Source organism: Alosa pseudoharengus, unplaced genomic scaffold (genome assembly GCF_046254945.1).
Source record: "Alosa pseudoharengus isolate Yale_2024_CS ecotype anadromous, Long Island Sound unplaced genomic scaffold, YU_APseudo_1.1 YU_APseudo_1.1_scf_21, whole genome shotgun sequence".
Taxonomy (NCBI): Eukaryota; Metazoa; Chordata; class Actinopteri; order Clupeiformes; family Clupeidae; genus Alosa; species Alosa pseudoharengus.
Window position 1 is genome coordinate 28422706 of NW_027468674.1, and position 15381 is coordinate 28438086.

Sequence of the window (15381 nt, forward strand, 5' to 3'; positions counted from 1 at the left end):
GGATGAACTCTTGATGTGGATTACAGATCCTGTTACATTATCTTAGAAACCCATTACAAGCATCCTAGATGACCCATGTTATCTCTGGTGTCATTTCAGAGATGGATGTCTCCTATTTCCCCTAGAGACACATGTATTGATCGCACATGGCGTAAGAGGGAGGGGTGCCAACACCTTACTGCACAGGAGATGACAAGAGAAACATTGGAAATGGCTTCCTGCCCTCCCGCATGTACATGTACACCATGCTCCACACTGCTTTGTCTCAGTAGCGTGTAGGAGGGATGATGAGGTGGGAGATGGGAACGCTTTGACCCCCAGTGCTTACGCTGTTCTGACAGACTGCATCCTGCCACAGGGACACACTATAAGCGGCCATTTCCTTTTGGTGGACATTTGCACACGTACTGGACAACCCTCCCACTGACTATGAACACACACACACACACACACACACACACACACACACACACACACACACACACACACACACACACACACACAAAAAGAGAGAGACAGACACACACACACACACCACACACACACACATGCAGACACATACGCACACATCTGCACTCCTCCGACTGTTTCATAACACCTATCTGTTAAACAAATGGACAGGGTGAAAATCACTGAGTGATAAGAAACCAGTAGTTGCTGTACAGAGATTTGTTCTGCTCTAGGAGGCCAACTGTTTTACTTTACTGATATGTCTGATTTGCATGCTGCACTTCCTGTTGCCTTATGCCATTTAGACAAACAGAAGTAACTGTGTATTCAACTGAATTTAGCAAAATGATTAACTTGGATAGCCTATGTCAATCTAAATAAACATGTATAAAATGCAGTATTTACATAGAGTCGTTTTTAAAAGTAGGCCTAACACAAAAAGTCTATGGTGTGTGTGCTCTATAGTAATTAAAAAATATTAATCTCATTCAGTAACTTATGAGTCTAGATGTAGGCTACAATGTCATATAGTATGGTGGTGGTCTCACACATCTTTAAACTAAACTCACACTTCTGGTTCTCTGGGCTTGACCCCTTCGTGTCTATACAGATAAGTAAGTGTGCTTATCTTTATTTTTCTCTGTTTGTGTCCCTTAACTTAATACTGTTTATCCTATTAAAATGTTTCCCTACCAAAATCCCCCTCCATTTAATCCTCTATTTACAGTTCAGGGCATGGCCAGGGGCGGGGTGGTGGTGGTTGCGGATTGCAGTTACCATAGCAACAATGATTAATTATCTTTAGTCATAGAAAGGCGGAGATTGAGGAGAGGATGTTAAATGGTCAAAGGGGGGTGGTGTGTGTGCGTGTGTGTGTGTGTGTGTGTGTGTGTGTGTGTGTGTGGGGGGGGGGGTTCAGTTTCATACAACTTCAGTTTAACTGGATGGGACATAGCCTGCTAGATTTATGGTGTCAGCAGTTGAGAGATCTCTTCATAATTATTTTACTGTGGCGAGATGAGATCACCAAACTGTCTGACTAAATGTGCTACATCAGCTTGTTTTCTGTAAAAGTAATTTAAAGGTCAAATGAATAGATAAAATACTTTGAATGTGTATATGGGGCCAAGCCACCCTAATTTCTATGATAATGTTGTCCTCTAGTGGTCAAGAAAAACAAAACAGTAACTTTAGTTTACGTGTTGACATTTTATGAGGATTAATCAAATAAAAATAAGCTTGTATAAAAAGTGCTGCGATACCACCTTTATTTGATAAAGTGGTAATTTCTAATTAAGTGCGCATCACTGAACACCTATGCATTCGTAACAAACACGCTGCGGGTGTTTATCGTAGACAACCAACAGAGGGCAGTGATTCACAACATTTGGACATTTCCTTAAATATCCTGCAAAGACACTTGTAGAGAACGAGCGGGTGAGACCGGAAATGACTCGCCTGGAATTGGGAACTACAGTTTCCGTTGTCTGAGTTCGAGGGCGTTTTTCCTAGCTCAGGACCAGAGATTTTTTGGGTGGTGGCTGTTTGTTTAACAACTTCAGAATTTCTCTGATCAAGTTGGTCTAAGGGCACTAGGTTTGGGGAATTTTCAGCTGATAATTGTCTTGTGGCTGGATCACTTTATAATAACAGCGATCCTTGTTTTTCTCGTTGGGAAAACAAGTTAAATCAACAAAGGGTGGTTTTACTACTTAGCTCTAAGAGGCTACATTAGCTGGCTTGCTAGCTAGTTAGCTAACTCAGCGTCAAAAGAACGCAGCGCACAGATGCAGGCCATAAAGTGTGTGGTCGTGGGAGACGGGTAAGTTTTTTCTTGTTTTAAATCTTCGCACATGTCCTGTAGAGTTTGTACATGTACAGTGGCGTTGTTTTGTTCAAATATTAGATGATGCTGTGTTGCCGCAGTCTTCCAAGCTCGTTTAGCATAGCTTGCTCACTAGCTAACATTAGCCAACTGTGTTGCAGTACCGACTGACTTTTTTGAGTCTTTGCTAACGTTTGCTAACTTAACTCATTGAAGCCGATGGTAACTTGTGTCGGTATGTTCCGCATTCCTTCTTATGCCACTTCTGTTAGTTCTCGTCAGCTAACGTTATATCTTAAGAATCAGTTTGTCACAGTATGGTTGTTGTCCAGATAAACGATATTGTTTATGCCAGTTGTTGATCTGAAATGCGTGATCACTGTGGTTTGAAAAGACAGGTTAGCCATAAAATTACTCTTTAGACTGTTTGGCTTCACATAAATATAACGTTAGCTAACGTTGAGTTAAGTTAATGATACATTTTCCTCAAGGAAGGTTAGCGTTGTCAGTCTTGGTTACGTTAACACTTATTGTTCCCTAGCAAGTCATGCAGTCCACAATATTTTGTTTGTAACTGTATCAAACCAGATAATTGTCATGTTTTGGGCGCAGCTTGTTCTAAATTGGCTTTGAGTTATACCTTGGCCTGATCCAGGGTGGGACCCTGGAAAAGAAATTGTAAAATAGTCATGTCGCTTTTGTTGCCAGTTTCGTTTAACATGAAGTCATGCTTCTCGTGGGTCCGCCTAACGTTACAAACATTTTATAGATGACGTAGGTGACGATTTAACTGAAGTGTCCATGAAATGGTGTTTTATTTGGTGCCCCCCCCCCCCCCCCCTGTTTTTTGTTGTTTTGTTGTAGACCTTGATGTCGATTCAAGCGTGGATGTATTTTAAGCCCCTCCAAAAATATGCACCACTCTAGGCAATCACATTAGATATATTTTGAACGTATTTCTTTATTTTATCAGCAAAATAATTCCATTATCCTGCAAGACTGGCACCATGTTTCCTTATTGACTAATGACTATGCTGTCTTACATTGTTACACAAAGCTACCCACAGACACAAGTCTTAAGGGAAGGCATGGGTAAGGCCGCCTTGAGTCAGCCACTGATTATAGGCTGGAATTGGCTTAAGTAGGTCAAAGTGGTTAAATGTGTTACTTCCCACTCATATCTATGAAGACATTTTTGTTGTCCAGCTGTTTGTTCCATTGTTCATTATGTGTGTACTGTTGTTGAGAAATTTGAAGCATTCTTGTTTTACTGGTCTTGTAAGGGTCTTCATAATGCTGTTTACTGATACATGTGACCATGTTGCTATTTCTGATACAAAAGTTCCATGATTATTTTAGGAGTGATGCTTTCCTCTTTGTGTATGAGGAAGTTGTCTGGGGTTATTGTGAAACATCTGTTTGCGTGCCTGAAGAGGATCAAGTTGAAATGGTTATTGCCTTTGCATGCCACTTTTCACTGCAAGGTTTTTTTTGTCACTGTTAAAGAGTAAATGGTTTATGCTATGCGGTATCTCTTCCTTTCCATGTCAGTGCGGTGGGTAAAACATGTCTTCTGATCAGCTACACCACCAACGCCTTCCCTGGGGAGTACATCCCCACAGTGTGAGTATACTACTAGTAGAAGCTAGCCTGTGTGCTAAAAACATGGCACCAGACTTTGAACAATTAAAATAACCCAATGCCCTATATCCCCTTAGGTTCGACAACTACTCGGCCAATGTAATGGTTGATGGAAAGCCGGTGAACTTGGGCCTTTGGGATACAGCTGGACAGGAGGACTATGATAGGCTCCGTCCCCTCTCCTATCCTCAAACGGTTAGGCAATGACTGATCCTTATCTTTCTACTTTCTGGAAACACAGTTTATTTAATTCCAAGCAAGAGAAACAGGGAGATTATGTGAAATTAAAGAAATTATGGACTGAATGAAGGAGTAACATGAGAATGGATTTAATCAATTGGACATCTAAACTCTGTTTATTGTTTCTGTTCAGGTTGGTGTATACAAATTGTTTACTTCCCCCAAATTAGTGGCCATGGGTGTCCATAGATTGGCATTTATTCATGCATGTTTTATGGTCTGAAGAGTTCAGCGCGGTGTCCATTGACCCTGATAATGTCGAGCATGCTTATTTAGAGTTGAGGAAGTGAAAGATTGCCTTGTTTGTCCTTTGAGTCACTGCTACAGACTGCTCTCTGTGTGTCTGTCCTCCAGTGTCAGTGAGAGTGGCTCAGTGTCCACACCAACATTGTTCCCAAATAGTTGCCTACACCATTCATGACTCAGTAGTCATTGACTGCAAATACAATGGGTTATGTAATACAATTAGGGACTATGCTTCTACAATTGGCATGGCAGTATCGGGGCTAGAGTTGACTAGCACTCATTAGTGAAAGTCCTATGGGGCTTATCCAACATATCCTCCATTGGGCGTATTTTTAAATGTGCTGAATTTATTTACTTTTTCTTTCCTGTACAGGATGTGTTCTTGATTTGCTTCTCGCTTGTGAGTCCTGCCTCCTTTGAAAACGTCCGTGCTAAGGTAAGCAATACACCGATACAGCATTTCACCACTGCAGGTCTATAAAGGTAGAAACTGGTTATGAGAGTTCTGATATCATGCTATCACATCTATAATTCATCAGTTTCACCATTAAGGCCTATTTAAAGATGTCCATAGCACAGTGGTGTTGATGACTATGATCTTTGTAGCCTTTATAGAGGTAAAGATGTCATGGTGTGGAGTTCTACAAGAGAGGGGGTGGGGTTGTCTAGATCCCTGGTTTATGTGTGCCAGGTGATTACAAAGCTGCAGACACAGTTCATTTGGCTGTGGTCCAGGAGGAAGTCTGTGTTCTCCAGTTTCCCTCACAGATAAACATCTTGTGCAGGTGGTTTGTGCTCTAAATTACTGCGTGGGGATTTCTGCCTTTAGGATGTTGTGGGAAGAGAATGGAAAAAGGGATTTCAAGTCTGAGTGTTTGTTATAGAGTTTGAAACGAAACAATCGTGTGAGCGTGTCTGCTGTTATTACTACTCAGTGGTACCCAGAGGTCAGACATCATTGCCCGAACACTCCGATCATCCTGGTGGGGACCAAGCTCGATCTGAGGGACGACAAGGACACTATCGAGAAGCTGAAGGAGAAGAAGCTCACTCCCATCACTTATCCACAAGGCCTTGCTATGGCCAAAGAAATTGGTAAGTGTCAGTTAGTACCACAGATAAACCATATATGGCCACTGAACTTTGGTTTTACAGTCAGTGGAAATTCCATTAAATTAATTAGAAAACATAATCTTCTGTTGATAATTAATTCAAATAGATAGTTATTTACATTCACATATACATAAATCTTATCTGTGTGTGTCTGTATATGCTGCTGGACAAGTAGACGCAGAGGTCAAATGTCGTAGCATTCTGAAATGTTGGGTCTCATGACTTGTGACTCACCTCCACAGGTGCAGTGAAGTACCTCGAGTGCTCAGCCTTGACACAGCGTGGCCTTAAGACGGTGTTCGACGAAGCCATCCGGGCAGTACTGTGCCCGCCGCCCGTCAAGAAGAGGAAGAGGAAGTGCACGCTACTCTAAATCCCGACATGCACAGAAACGAACCGGCTGCAATCTGAGCTCACCTGGGATGGCGCGAGGGGAGGGAGGAGGAGGAGAAGGTGGTGAAGAGGAGAGGAGTTCGTGCAAAGTTGTCTCGGGAAGACGAGAGACGACGCACCGTATGCATACTGATATGTCATTCTCTCTCGTATTGTAATTAGTACTACTTATATCCAATCGACTTCTATTCCTAAGACCCTAGAATTAATGGTGGGCTCTTGGAGAAGGCCGGGGAGGGACGCTTCCAGCCACATATTTCCCGTACACTAAGAAATTCCTGCTGCCTTCTAATAATGTTCTTTCTTTTGTTTTTAATTTCAAAAGGTAACATAAATACTCCTCCTGAGAGCCCATATATTTTGTTTACAGTCTGCAACTGAGTAGTAATGGAGGTTTGCCAAAATTCAATCTGCAGATGATTGATTTCACTTGAAATCTGCATACACTAAGTCCTTTAATTGTTTTTTTTAAGGGTTTACACCTATATAATATGAATTATTTGCTATCTCAAAAAGAACGGTTTCAAACGAGAAGAGAGAATTAAGTGTAGTAATTCATTACTTTTAAAAGTTGTAGCTGAAAAAAATGTGCTAGACTGACGATCATTTTAGACAGTTCACCTTGAAACGCTATATATTGTGAATCAAATGATCTTAGATTATATATACTGTGTAGTTGTCACTGCTATATCAGTCATGTCAGCAGAATTGTTGCGAATATTGCTCAGCCATCCCTGTGCTTCAGCTACCCTGCCTCTAGACTTCTAGTGTAGCTTACCTATAATGCGCATATGGAGGGCATACAGTATTTCATACAGAACCTGTTACAGCGGTCATCTTGATTACAGATCTGCGGATGTCATAGGTTATGCAATGATCAGGCAAGTATCCATTTTTAGTTCTACGGGCCCTTTTGGCAGATTGGGCAAAATGGAGGATTCTGCGTGTCATGGTGTGGTGTATGTTTTAGTACTGATCAATAGAGATTCCTTGTGTTCTCTGTGGAAAGGTATCTACATTTTGTCCCAGGACCCATACCTGTGTCCTCAATAGTTCCAGCCCAACCCCCACCACCAGTAAATGGAAAATGTGTAATTATGCAGCTCCAAGTATGTTTTATAATGCTGTGTACGGCAGGTATCATGATGTAAATTTGGTCCATTTTCCTTTAACAAAGCTATTACTGTATTTCTGTTGAAGCTACGAACAATGTATTAACCAATACCTCTGACATAGAAATTGTAACTGACCATGTCGTCTTTGTTCCCTTTAAAAAATATAGCTTTAAATGGTCCCATATACATTAGTCAATAAATACCCTAACCACTACTGTATCTTGTTTCTGGGGGGGAAAAAAGAACAAATCTGGTGGGCCTTTGAGGTTGGTTTGTGCTGGATTTTCTTTTTGCCAGGCAGCCAGTGGCTTGAAATAAGATGTTGCTGAATGCAATGTATTTCAGTTTCAGATGGACCTGCCACTCTTGAACTTGAAATGGTATAGGCCACCACATGTTTTCAGTCATATATTTGGGTTTAATTTTGAGTACATCATTACACATTTGTCTTGTTTTATTTTTCAAATACAAATAAATGCATCTAAAGTCTGTTTGGCTATTACATGTTTTATTTCCACTATATACCAGGCATACATAATCCATGAACTATGTTTAAAATGATTAACCAACTCTGCAGTTTCCTTTCAACAATTGTACAAAAGAAAAAGTTTATCACTCTGCAGAGCTGAAACATACTTCAAATGATTTACGATTGATTTTAAATGCAAGTCAAGTTTATTTATATAGCGCATTTCATACACAGAGGTCATTCAATGTGCTTTACATAAACAAAACCAAACAATAATAACAAATAAAAGCATAGAAGGGCAATATAGTCAAAGAATAGTTAAAAGGTAAAGATCATAATAAAAAGAAAACATAAAACACAAGGTAAAATCATTTAAAAATAAAGAATAATTAGTAAGCAAAAACAAAGGCAAAAGTAGTAAAAAAAAGTAATAAAAGACAAGGTAGAATAATTATCAAGGCAGATTCAGAATTTGTAACTCGGCACAGTTAGCAGAAAGCATCTGAGAACAGTTTGGTCTTAAGTCTAGATTTAAAACTGGCTACAGTTGGGGCCTTTTTGATGTCATCCGAAAGTTGGTTCCACAGCTGAGCCGCATAGCAGCTAAAAGCTGCTTCACCATGTTTAGTTCTAACTGTAGGTTTTACTAGCAGGTTTTTCACCTGGGACCTGAGAGGACGAGAAGGTGTGTACTGCTGAAGCATGTCTGACAAGTATTTAGGTCCTGCTCCATTTACTGATTTATAAACAAGCAATTGTGCTTTAAAGTCAATTCTGTGACTTACTGGAAGCCAGTGCAAGGACTTAAGAATTGGAGTAATGTGGTCAGTTCTTTTAGTTTTTGTTAGAATCCTAGCTGCTGCATTTTGTATCACCTGTAAATGCAGAATTTGGTCTATTAATAATGTTAGACATATTTGTGGCTTAGTACATAACAGATACACGGCTCCAGGCTGGGTCTGGAGTCATTACCCTCAGAATAAGAGCCAGATTAAAGAACGATCAAGAATCACAGGCATTAACCGTTTTAATTGGATTGCTGAGAGCAACTACAAACAGAGATGGCTACCAACAGTGCAGTTTACCTGTCTGGGCTGTATGTGTGTCTTGGTCTGGTGACCATAGTAAGGCGATGCACAGACCCACACATTCCAAAAGGCCAATAGAAAAGCAGTGCTTTCTGATGGATGTCCCATAGACCTCTGAAGTTCACCTACAAAAAGGAACCTAAGCTGCCATCTTTGACCATACTGTATAAGAATTGAAGCTAACTACCTATCTTGTATTGCAAGTCAGTTCTAGGGTAGGTAGCAAAAAAATCAAAGTTTGCCGTCTTGACGTACCGAAGGTCACAGTGTCCACTAGAAGGCAGAGGGCAAAAGTATGTAGATACGGGCAAAGATTGTAGCTTTTTTTTGGCAAACTTCAGAGATCTATGGCAAAATTACTGAAAGGAATGGACTCCAAAAAAATACCTATAGTGGTGATTTTTTCACTGGATGAGTGACGCCAGGGTCACCCCCCTGACTCTTCCACTGGTCATACACCAGCTTGGCAGACACCGCGTCCTGAATCCCCATCCCTAGAACACACAGTTAATTAGATTAGACCTGAGCAGTTTAATTAGCATCGGTTCTTTTGATTACCAAGGTTTCAGGTCAGTTGGCCAAGAGTGGCAAATGGTATTTGATAACATGTACTTACTTATACATTGTAATATTTAAATAGAGCAATATAATTGTATATGAAGCCGTGGACAATTATGAATGACACCAGTTTGTGAAAAATTTGATTAGTCTATTTTAGTATGAGCAGGAGACATTGGATCAGGTCTCACCAGCTGGGATGAGAACGCTAAAAATAGACAAAATCCCAGTTGGGGCTTATTTTAACCCCAAATGGCAAATATCAAAACCCCACACAAATGCACTATTAGGGTTATTACCGTCGTATCAAACCGTTCGAGTCAGCTGTGGTTGTTTCCACCTGCTCCCTATGCAAATGGAAAAATGCTTTGGCTGTGTTTGTAGTCTGTGAGAAATGGAGTTTACCCAGAGACTTGTACACTGTGGTCTTCTCACGGTGGCCTGGTGCTGTTCCATTGATGACCTCCCCAATCTCAGCAAATACTTGGGCCTGCGGATGGAGACACACAATGTTTACAGAAGAACGCTGGGATGTAAATATGATGATATTTTTCTTATACACAACACAAAAGAAAACAAATTCATCTCAAATATTGCCTAGTTTCCTGTTTCCAAAGGACTTAAATTAACATGAATTGAACCCTGATGCGACATCACTGTTTATTCATGGGTACCCATAAGGAGTGCCTTTCTTGAGGATGTGGATTATTACTTACATTGTCCATGTATATTAAATCATTGTATATACTTCTTTAAAGTCAAAAGTCCAACACACCATAACAATCTAGAAGACTTACAATACCAAATATTGATGTACCCTCGAACGTTGGATCGGTAACACGTGGCAGTAATGGCTCTTAACAAAATAAAACAACGGCCCCAGCTGTGGCGCAACTGGCTGGGGCACCTGCACCGTACGCCGGCGACCCGGGTTCGATTCCCGTCCCGTGGTCCTTTCCGGATCCCACCCCGACTCTCTCTCCCACTCACTTCCTGTCATTCTTCACTGTCCTGTCATTAAAGGCATAAAAAGCCCCCAAAAATATACTTACAAAATAAAACTAAATATGTTACCCCAGAGAGGATGACGTCTCCGGATTCCTTCATCGCTCCTTCTCGGCTGTCTGCATACACCACGGCCTTCTTCATCAACACGTCGTCCAGCTCCCTCCAACCAGGGCTGCAGGCACCCACCGCTGCACCATTTACAAAGACACACAGAAAAACACGCTTAACACAGTCTGTTGTGGTAATCTTTGTTTAGTACACTCATATCTTTAATGAACTAACTTGCAGCATTTTACATTTAGCCATTTAGCTGACACATTTATCCAAAGTGACTTACAACAATAAAGGTAAAACAAAGGTACAAGTGCCACTAGGTTATTGTTAGAGTCGCAATAAGTAGCCTACTACGATCACATCAGCTATCACACTTGTGATCAATGCTTCGCTAACCTCTGGCACATTTCCCAGAGCATTCAAAGCTGCTCTGGAAATTCATTACTTAAGTAACCATATCTCAACCCTGCTCAAGTTGAGAACTATCATCCTGTCTCACTTCAACCCTTCCTATCCAAAGCTATCGAATGGGCGGTCTCCAAACAGGTCTCTGAATTCCTCTCACGGAACAACCTTCTTGATCCAAACCAATCCGTTTTCAAGAGTGACCGAAACAGCTCTGTTGTTTCTGATAGAAGCCTTAAAAGAAGCCAGGGCGACTGCACGGCCATCAGTCCTCATTCTGCTTGACTTATTAGCTACCTTTGACACGGTTAACCACCGCATCCTTCTCTCAATACTTTCAAACATGCATGGGCATCTTGGGCTCTGCTCTCTCCTGGTTTGAATACTATCACACAGGGCGCTCGTTCAACGTATCATGGCATGGAAAGTTGTCCGCTCTTCACTTTCTCACCACAGGGGTACCCCAGGGCTCAGTGCTGGGGCCCCTTCTCTTTGCTATTCACACCACCTCTCTGGGTCCGATTATCTGACCCAGCTCTTTAGAGAGTATCTCCTCTTGTAGCACTACCTACAACTAGACTTGCTAATTCTAGCACTTACCACCTGACTAAACTGACACTTGACTGTATGGAAGTTGCACAACTGCTGCACTAATCATACTCTACCTTGATGGTTTCCCTTGTTCGAAGTCGCTTTGGTTAAAAAACGTCAGCCAAATGTAATGTATTGTACTTGCATAAAAACAGTTCAAGCGAAGAAAAGGGAGGGATAGTCAGGATAGGGAAGGTAGTGGTAAGTGCTACATTAATAAGCATGTCAGGTTGTTGGTACTGCTAAGAGAGGTTCTCTGCAGCAGGCCTGGAGGACCTACCCATGCTTAAAATAAAGATGCTTTGGGTGAACTTTCCCTCTGGGATTAGTAAGATTACTGACGTTCCCACGGGGCCTTACCAGCGACATGGGCACCAGGCTTGACCCACTCCCCGAACAAGACAGGCTGGCTGGCACCAGTGACTGTGATTATGACATCGGCCCCCTCCACCGCCTCTTTTGCAGAGGAGCAGACTGTCACAGCACCCTGGACTGCACTAGCAAAGCTCTCTGCACTCTCCTTCCTCTGGCTCCACACACGCACCTGTGTGGGACAGTATGAGTGCCACAGCATTTTATTTGGAAAGGACAGACTTAAATGATTTCTCACTTTTACCTTCATTTGTAATGTATGATGTCCTGCACTGTGGCCATGTGAAAACATTAGGTAGCCTACTCCTGTTTTTGTTTAAAGCATTTTCCACAATTGATGAACATGACAGATTAGGAGGATGCAAAATGCAATCCAACAATTGATTGACCAAAAATATATATTTCCTAATGGATTCTGTTTTCTTCTTTACCATTTCTCCTTCATACTCTTATAGCTGTTGCTGTATTGGTTTGGTAACATAAACAAATGAACTGTGAAATAATTGAACCTGTTTAAAAGCAAATGCTTCTGTGAAGACGTCATAGTGGCTGACAGCTTGGTGGCCTGAGCCCAGGATACACAGCACCTCTGATTGGACTGGCATGGAAAACTGAATCAGAAATAATAGTTTAGAGTTCCAATAGCTGTGCTTACTGTTAACACCAGTGTTGGGAGTAACTTCGGGAAAAGAAAAACTTACTTTAGCAGAAATGGCTGATGCTGCAGCTGTCCTCATAGCAGTTATTACCTCCCCATCCATTACCTGCAAGGAAGATCATAACTGAGATTGAATTTCCAATTAAATTATAGGCCTACAACGTTTTACTTGCATACATTATTTCTTTGTAACAAAGTGACCGTCGTGGCTTAGGTTAAGGGCTCTAGCCTAAAGAAATTATGCAACAGCATTATGAATAATCAACTCAATTAATTCGTTCTTTACAGTTATTCAACAGTTCTTTTAATTTAGTTTATGCCAATTTCTGTTTAAATCCCACTCACCGCTAAAACACAACCACTTTCGGGATCGAACAACAACACCGTGGCCTGGGTAGAGGGTAAAGTTGAGCCCTGTTCTCGGTTATAGAACGCCACCATTTTTGTGCATAAAATATCTTCGTGAACCATATATGCCGGCATTAATCCTAGGAATCTGTTAAATTATGGCCCAAAATACAGCATTAGCATGAACATACAAAGTTGAAAATGTGTGGGCCTTGTGTATAATGTAACACAGACTGGAGTCATACCCGTTGTGTTTCGTTAAAGGGACCACAGTCCGGACTGGTTGGATCACCTCAGAGATGTCATGTTTGGAAAACTGTCCAAGAGCAACCTCCAGTTTTGGAAGCAAGTCTTTATAACGGAGGAGTCGTGCAACATCTTCTTTACCGATCAACACAGGCAGACCAGCCATGTTCATGAGTTTATGTCCGTCTTTTCGTTTACTGAACCCGAGTCCGAAGCGAGTAGGCGTGGCGATTGGACTTTAGTAACCCATAGTAGACAACAAACGCACACATAATTTACATCTATTTTAGTATGTGTTAGTGTGTAAAATCATATCTGCATTTACACGGAGCGATCTCCTAGACATGCCGTGCTTAAATAGGATCACATGGAATAGTGTCGTGCAAAAACATTTCCGGTAGGCTACGCGAACAAGTCCCGGTGAGGACGCAAAACTTTCTGGCGTGCATGTGAAAGTGTACAGACCTATGTCCGAGCACAAGGAACTTGGGAGACAAATGCACATGTACTTTTCTTGCAAAAATATATATTTCTAAAAATTTAATTGGAACGCACGTTCCTAGCTACACCGGCAGGTGGCGACATTATCAAGTGAGTTGATGTAACTAGTCAACTTCTGTACAGACCATTAAATAGGCCTAGAAGTCACTGACTCGATCACTTTTACTCAACTGGCAATGAGTTCAGATGTATAGATCAAGGCCCTTGCATCTGTAAAGTGTACCTTCAGCCCAATCACTGAGCCATACTCAATAGTCAGTGGGCAAGGGGCTCAGAGGGAAGAGATACTGTACCATACCAAAAGTAAAGCACACAAATGTCTTGGTGTTAAGTCAAAACCAACCGAACGTGTTTGTTCTTGGTTTAATGTTTTACAGATACTAAGATGAGCAGCATAAACAACATCAAACAAGAAAAATCCAGTACACCAAACTTTATTTTGGCTTAATGTCTACACATTACACAGAATACTGAATATGCAATTACAAAAAAAAAAAAACTATGTACAAAGACATAATTCGTTGAAAGTAATGTAAAACTTGATATTGGCATATGGTCTCCACAATGGCAACATTTGCCAAGCTTTTTAAAACAAAACAAAAAAGTGGGTGGTGGTGTTACACCAGAAGTCTTTCAATAGCCATTTGGACAGACTGGATCTGAGGCTTCAGTTGAGAGCCCTCCTTGATAGTCACCGATGTGGCGATCACTGGTCTGGAGACTCCACATGCTCGTCCTAGAGCTTGCTTGGACCTCACAAAAACGTAGGGGACATTTTTGTCCTCACAGAGCAGTGGCAAGTGAAGGATGATCTCCAGTGGCTCTGCATCAGCTGCCATCACAATGAACTCGGAGATTCCACGGTTCAATGTTTTCGTAGCTATAGGAGAGCAGGGGGGGGGGGATCGTTTTAAATACAATATCATCGATAACCAAACACCACCAGTCTCATAACATTATTAAAAACGCTTGACCAGTTGGTTTTACTTGCTGAATGATTTTATGATCATAACAGCTAACAATTCACCAACACATGGTGACTCAATTGCCAGCAGGGACATTGGCATCACAACAACCACTCTTAGCACACCCACCTTCGTTAGCTCCTTTTCGCAGTTGTTTGTAGTTGGATGCTTGTTGTACAAGGTCCAAAATGGTTTTGGACATGGTGGCATCTGCCAGTGGGTAGGCTTTAGGGTTCACTTCTGGCTCAGTCTGTAAAACAAAACAAAAAATCGCAACAGTCATCTCCCACGACCAAAATCACATTTCAGCATATTCCACAAGTTCTTACAATGTTTCGCGACACCGTACATTTTAGCGATAGATGAGGACGAGGTTCAACACATGTGCGTGGATAACGTTAACCAAATTCCTTAGCTAGCATTAGCTACGTACATTAGCTGAGCCTTTTCTAAGTATTTCTAAATATTATGTTTATTTATTTGTCAAAAACTGTAAATAAACGTTAACTATGTACCCCAAAATAAGTTTATGGCCCAATTAGCTATCGATTTCTGCTGAGTAAGAAACGTTTGGTTAATGCTAACGCTAGTGTGTGGCTTCATTCACTCACCATGATTGCAGATGTTTTGTTAGATAGTAGTTAAATGCTGGTATGCTTTATCCTCGAATATATGTGGTCCTCTCGGCGAATGCTTCACGGAGGACTTCTGTTGGAGTATACGAAGAAAGTTTTGCACTTTGTAGCTATTTCCAAAAAGATTCGAACTCAAAGTGTGTCAGACAGTACGAACGTGATGCTACTTCGATTCACTCCAAAACACGTGTGTTCTGCACTGCGGTGCGCAGGCTCAACTATGGACCTGCCGGGCCGGAAGTAGGCTAGCACTACCCATGAGTCTCCTTACAGAGATGTTTGACGTATTTGATAACAATGAGCTTTCATAGGGTATTAGTTTATCATGATTTTTTCTTAATAATATAAGTTAAATATATAAATATGCTGAAGTTTTCAGTGTGTGTGTGTGTATATTTTACAATGTTAATGCAATGTCTTCACATAACACTCCAGTACACACGAGGCGGTATGCAGCTTG

The 15381-nt window shown here is 41.3% G+C and overlaps 3 protein-coding genes across 3 annotated transcripts; 1 reads left to right on the plus strand and 2 right to left on the minus strand.

Annotated features, from left to right (window-relative positions):
* Positions 1–1941: 1941 nt before the first annotated feature.
* On the plus strand, positions 1942–7512 carry LOC143138059 (ras-related C3 botulinum toxin substrate 1). Its single transcript, XM_076298474.1, has 6 exons — positions 1942–2272; positions 3827–3898; positions 3994–4111; positions 4776–4838; positions 5338–5497; positions 5758–7512. The coding sequence occupies exons 1-6, from the start codon at positions 2238–2240 to the stop codon at positions 5886–5888; spliced, it is 579 nt and encodes a 192-aa protein (XP_076154589.1). The 5' UTR covers positions 1942–2237; the 3' UTR covers positions 5889–7512.
* Positions 7513–8278: 766 nt separating this feature from the next.
* On the minus strand, positions 8279–13183 carry crym (crystallin, mu). The gene is made up of 9 exons (XM_076298473.1): positions 12820–13183; positions 12572–12722; positions 12270–12332; positions 12078–12179; positions 11557–11740; positions 10213–10334; positions 9544–9628; positions 8968–9074; positions 8279–8367 (listed from the first exon to the last, which is right to left on the minus strand). The coding sequence occupies exons 1-8, from the start codon at positions 12990–12992 to the stop codon at positions 8968–8970; spliced, it is 987 nt and encodes a 328-aa protein (XP_076154588.1). The 5' UTR covers positions 12993–13183; the 3' UTR covers positions 8279–8367.
* A 556-nt stretch (positions 13184–13739) lies between these two features.
* On the minus strand, positions 13740–15119 carry snu13b (SNU13 homolog, small nuclear ribonucleoprotein b (U4/U6.U5)). The gene is made up of 3 exons (XM_076299007.1): positions 14898–15119; positions 14416–14536; positions 13740–14201 (listed from the first exon to the last, which is right to left on the minus strand). Exons 1-3 carry the CDS (start codon positions 14898–14900, stop codon positions 13939–13941), a joined length of 387 nt encoding a protein of 128 aa, XP_076155122.1. The 5' UTR covers positions 14901–15119; the 3' UTR covers positions 13740–13938.
* Between the last annotated feature and the right edge of the window lie 262 nt (positions 15120–15381).

Excerpts from the sequence above, each read along its gene's own strand:
- LOC143138059 (XM_076298474.1), top strand. The coding sequence starts at position 2,238 with ATGCAGGCCATAAAGTGTGTGGTCGTGGGAGACGG. Across the intron at positions 4,839-5,337 it reads TTGAAAACGTCCGTGCTAAG|TGGTACCCAGAGGTCAGACA; the intron begins GTAAGCAATACA and ends ATTACTACTCAG. Across the intron at positions 5,498-5,757 it reads TGCTATGGCCAAAGAAATTG|GTGCAGTGAAGTACCTCGAG; the intron begins GTAAGTGTCAGT and ends TCACCTCCACAG.
- crym (XM_076298473.1), bottom strand. The coding sequence starts at position 12,992 with ATGAACATGGCTGGTCTGCCTGTGTTGATCGGTAAAGAAGATGTTGCA. Across the intron at positions 12,180-12,269 it reads CATCAGCCATTTCTGCTAAA|TTTTCCATGCCAGTCCAATC; the intron begins GTAAGTTTTTCT and ends TTTCTGATTCAG. Across the intron at positions 9,629-10,212 it reads GAGACGTCATCCTCTCTGGG|GCCCAAGTATTTGCTGAGAT; the intron begins GTAACATATTTA and ends CTCCATCCGCAG.
- snu13b (XM_076299007.1), bottom strand. Across the intron at positions 14,202-14,415 it reads GCGAAAAGGAGCTAACGAAG|CTACGAAAACATTGAACCGT; the intron begins GTGGGTGTGCTA and ends GCTCTCCTATAG.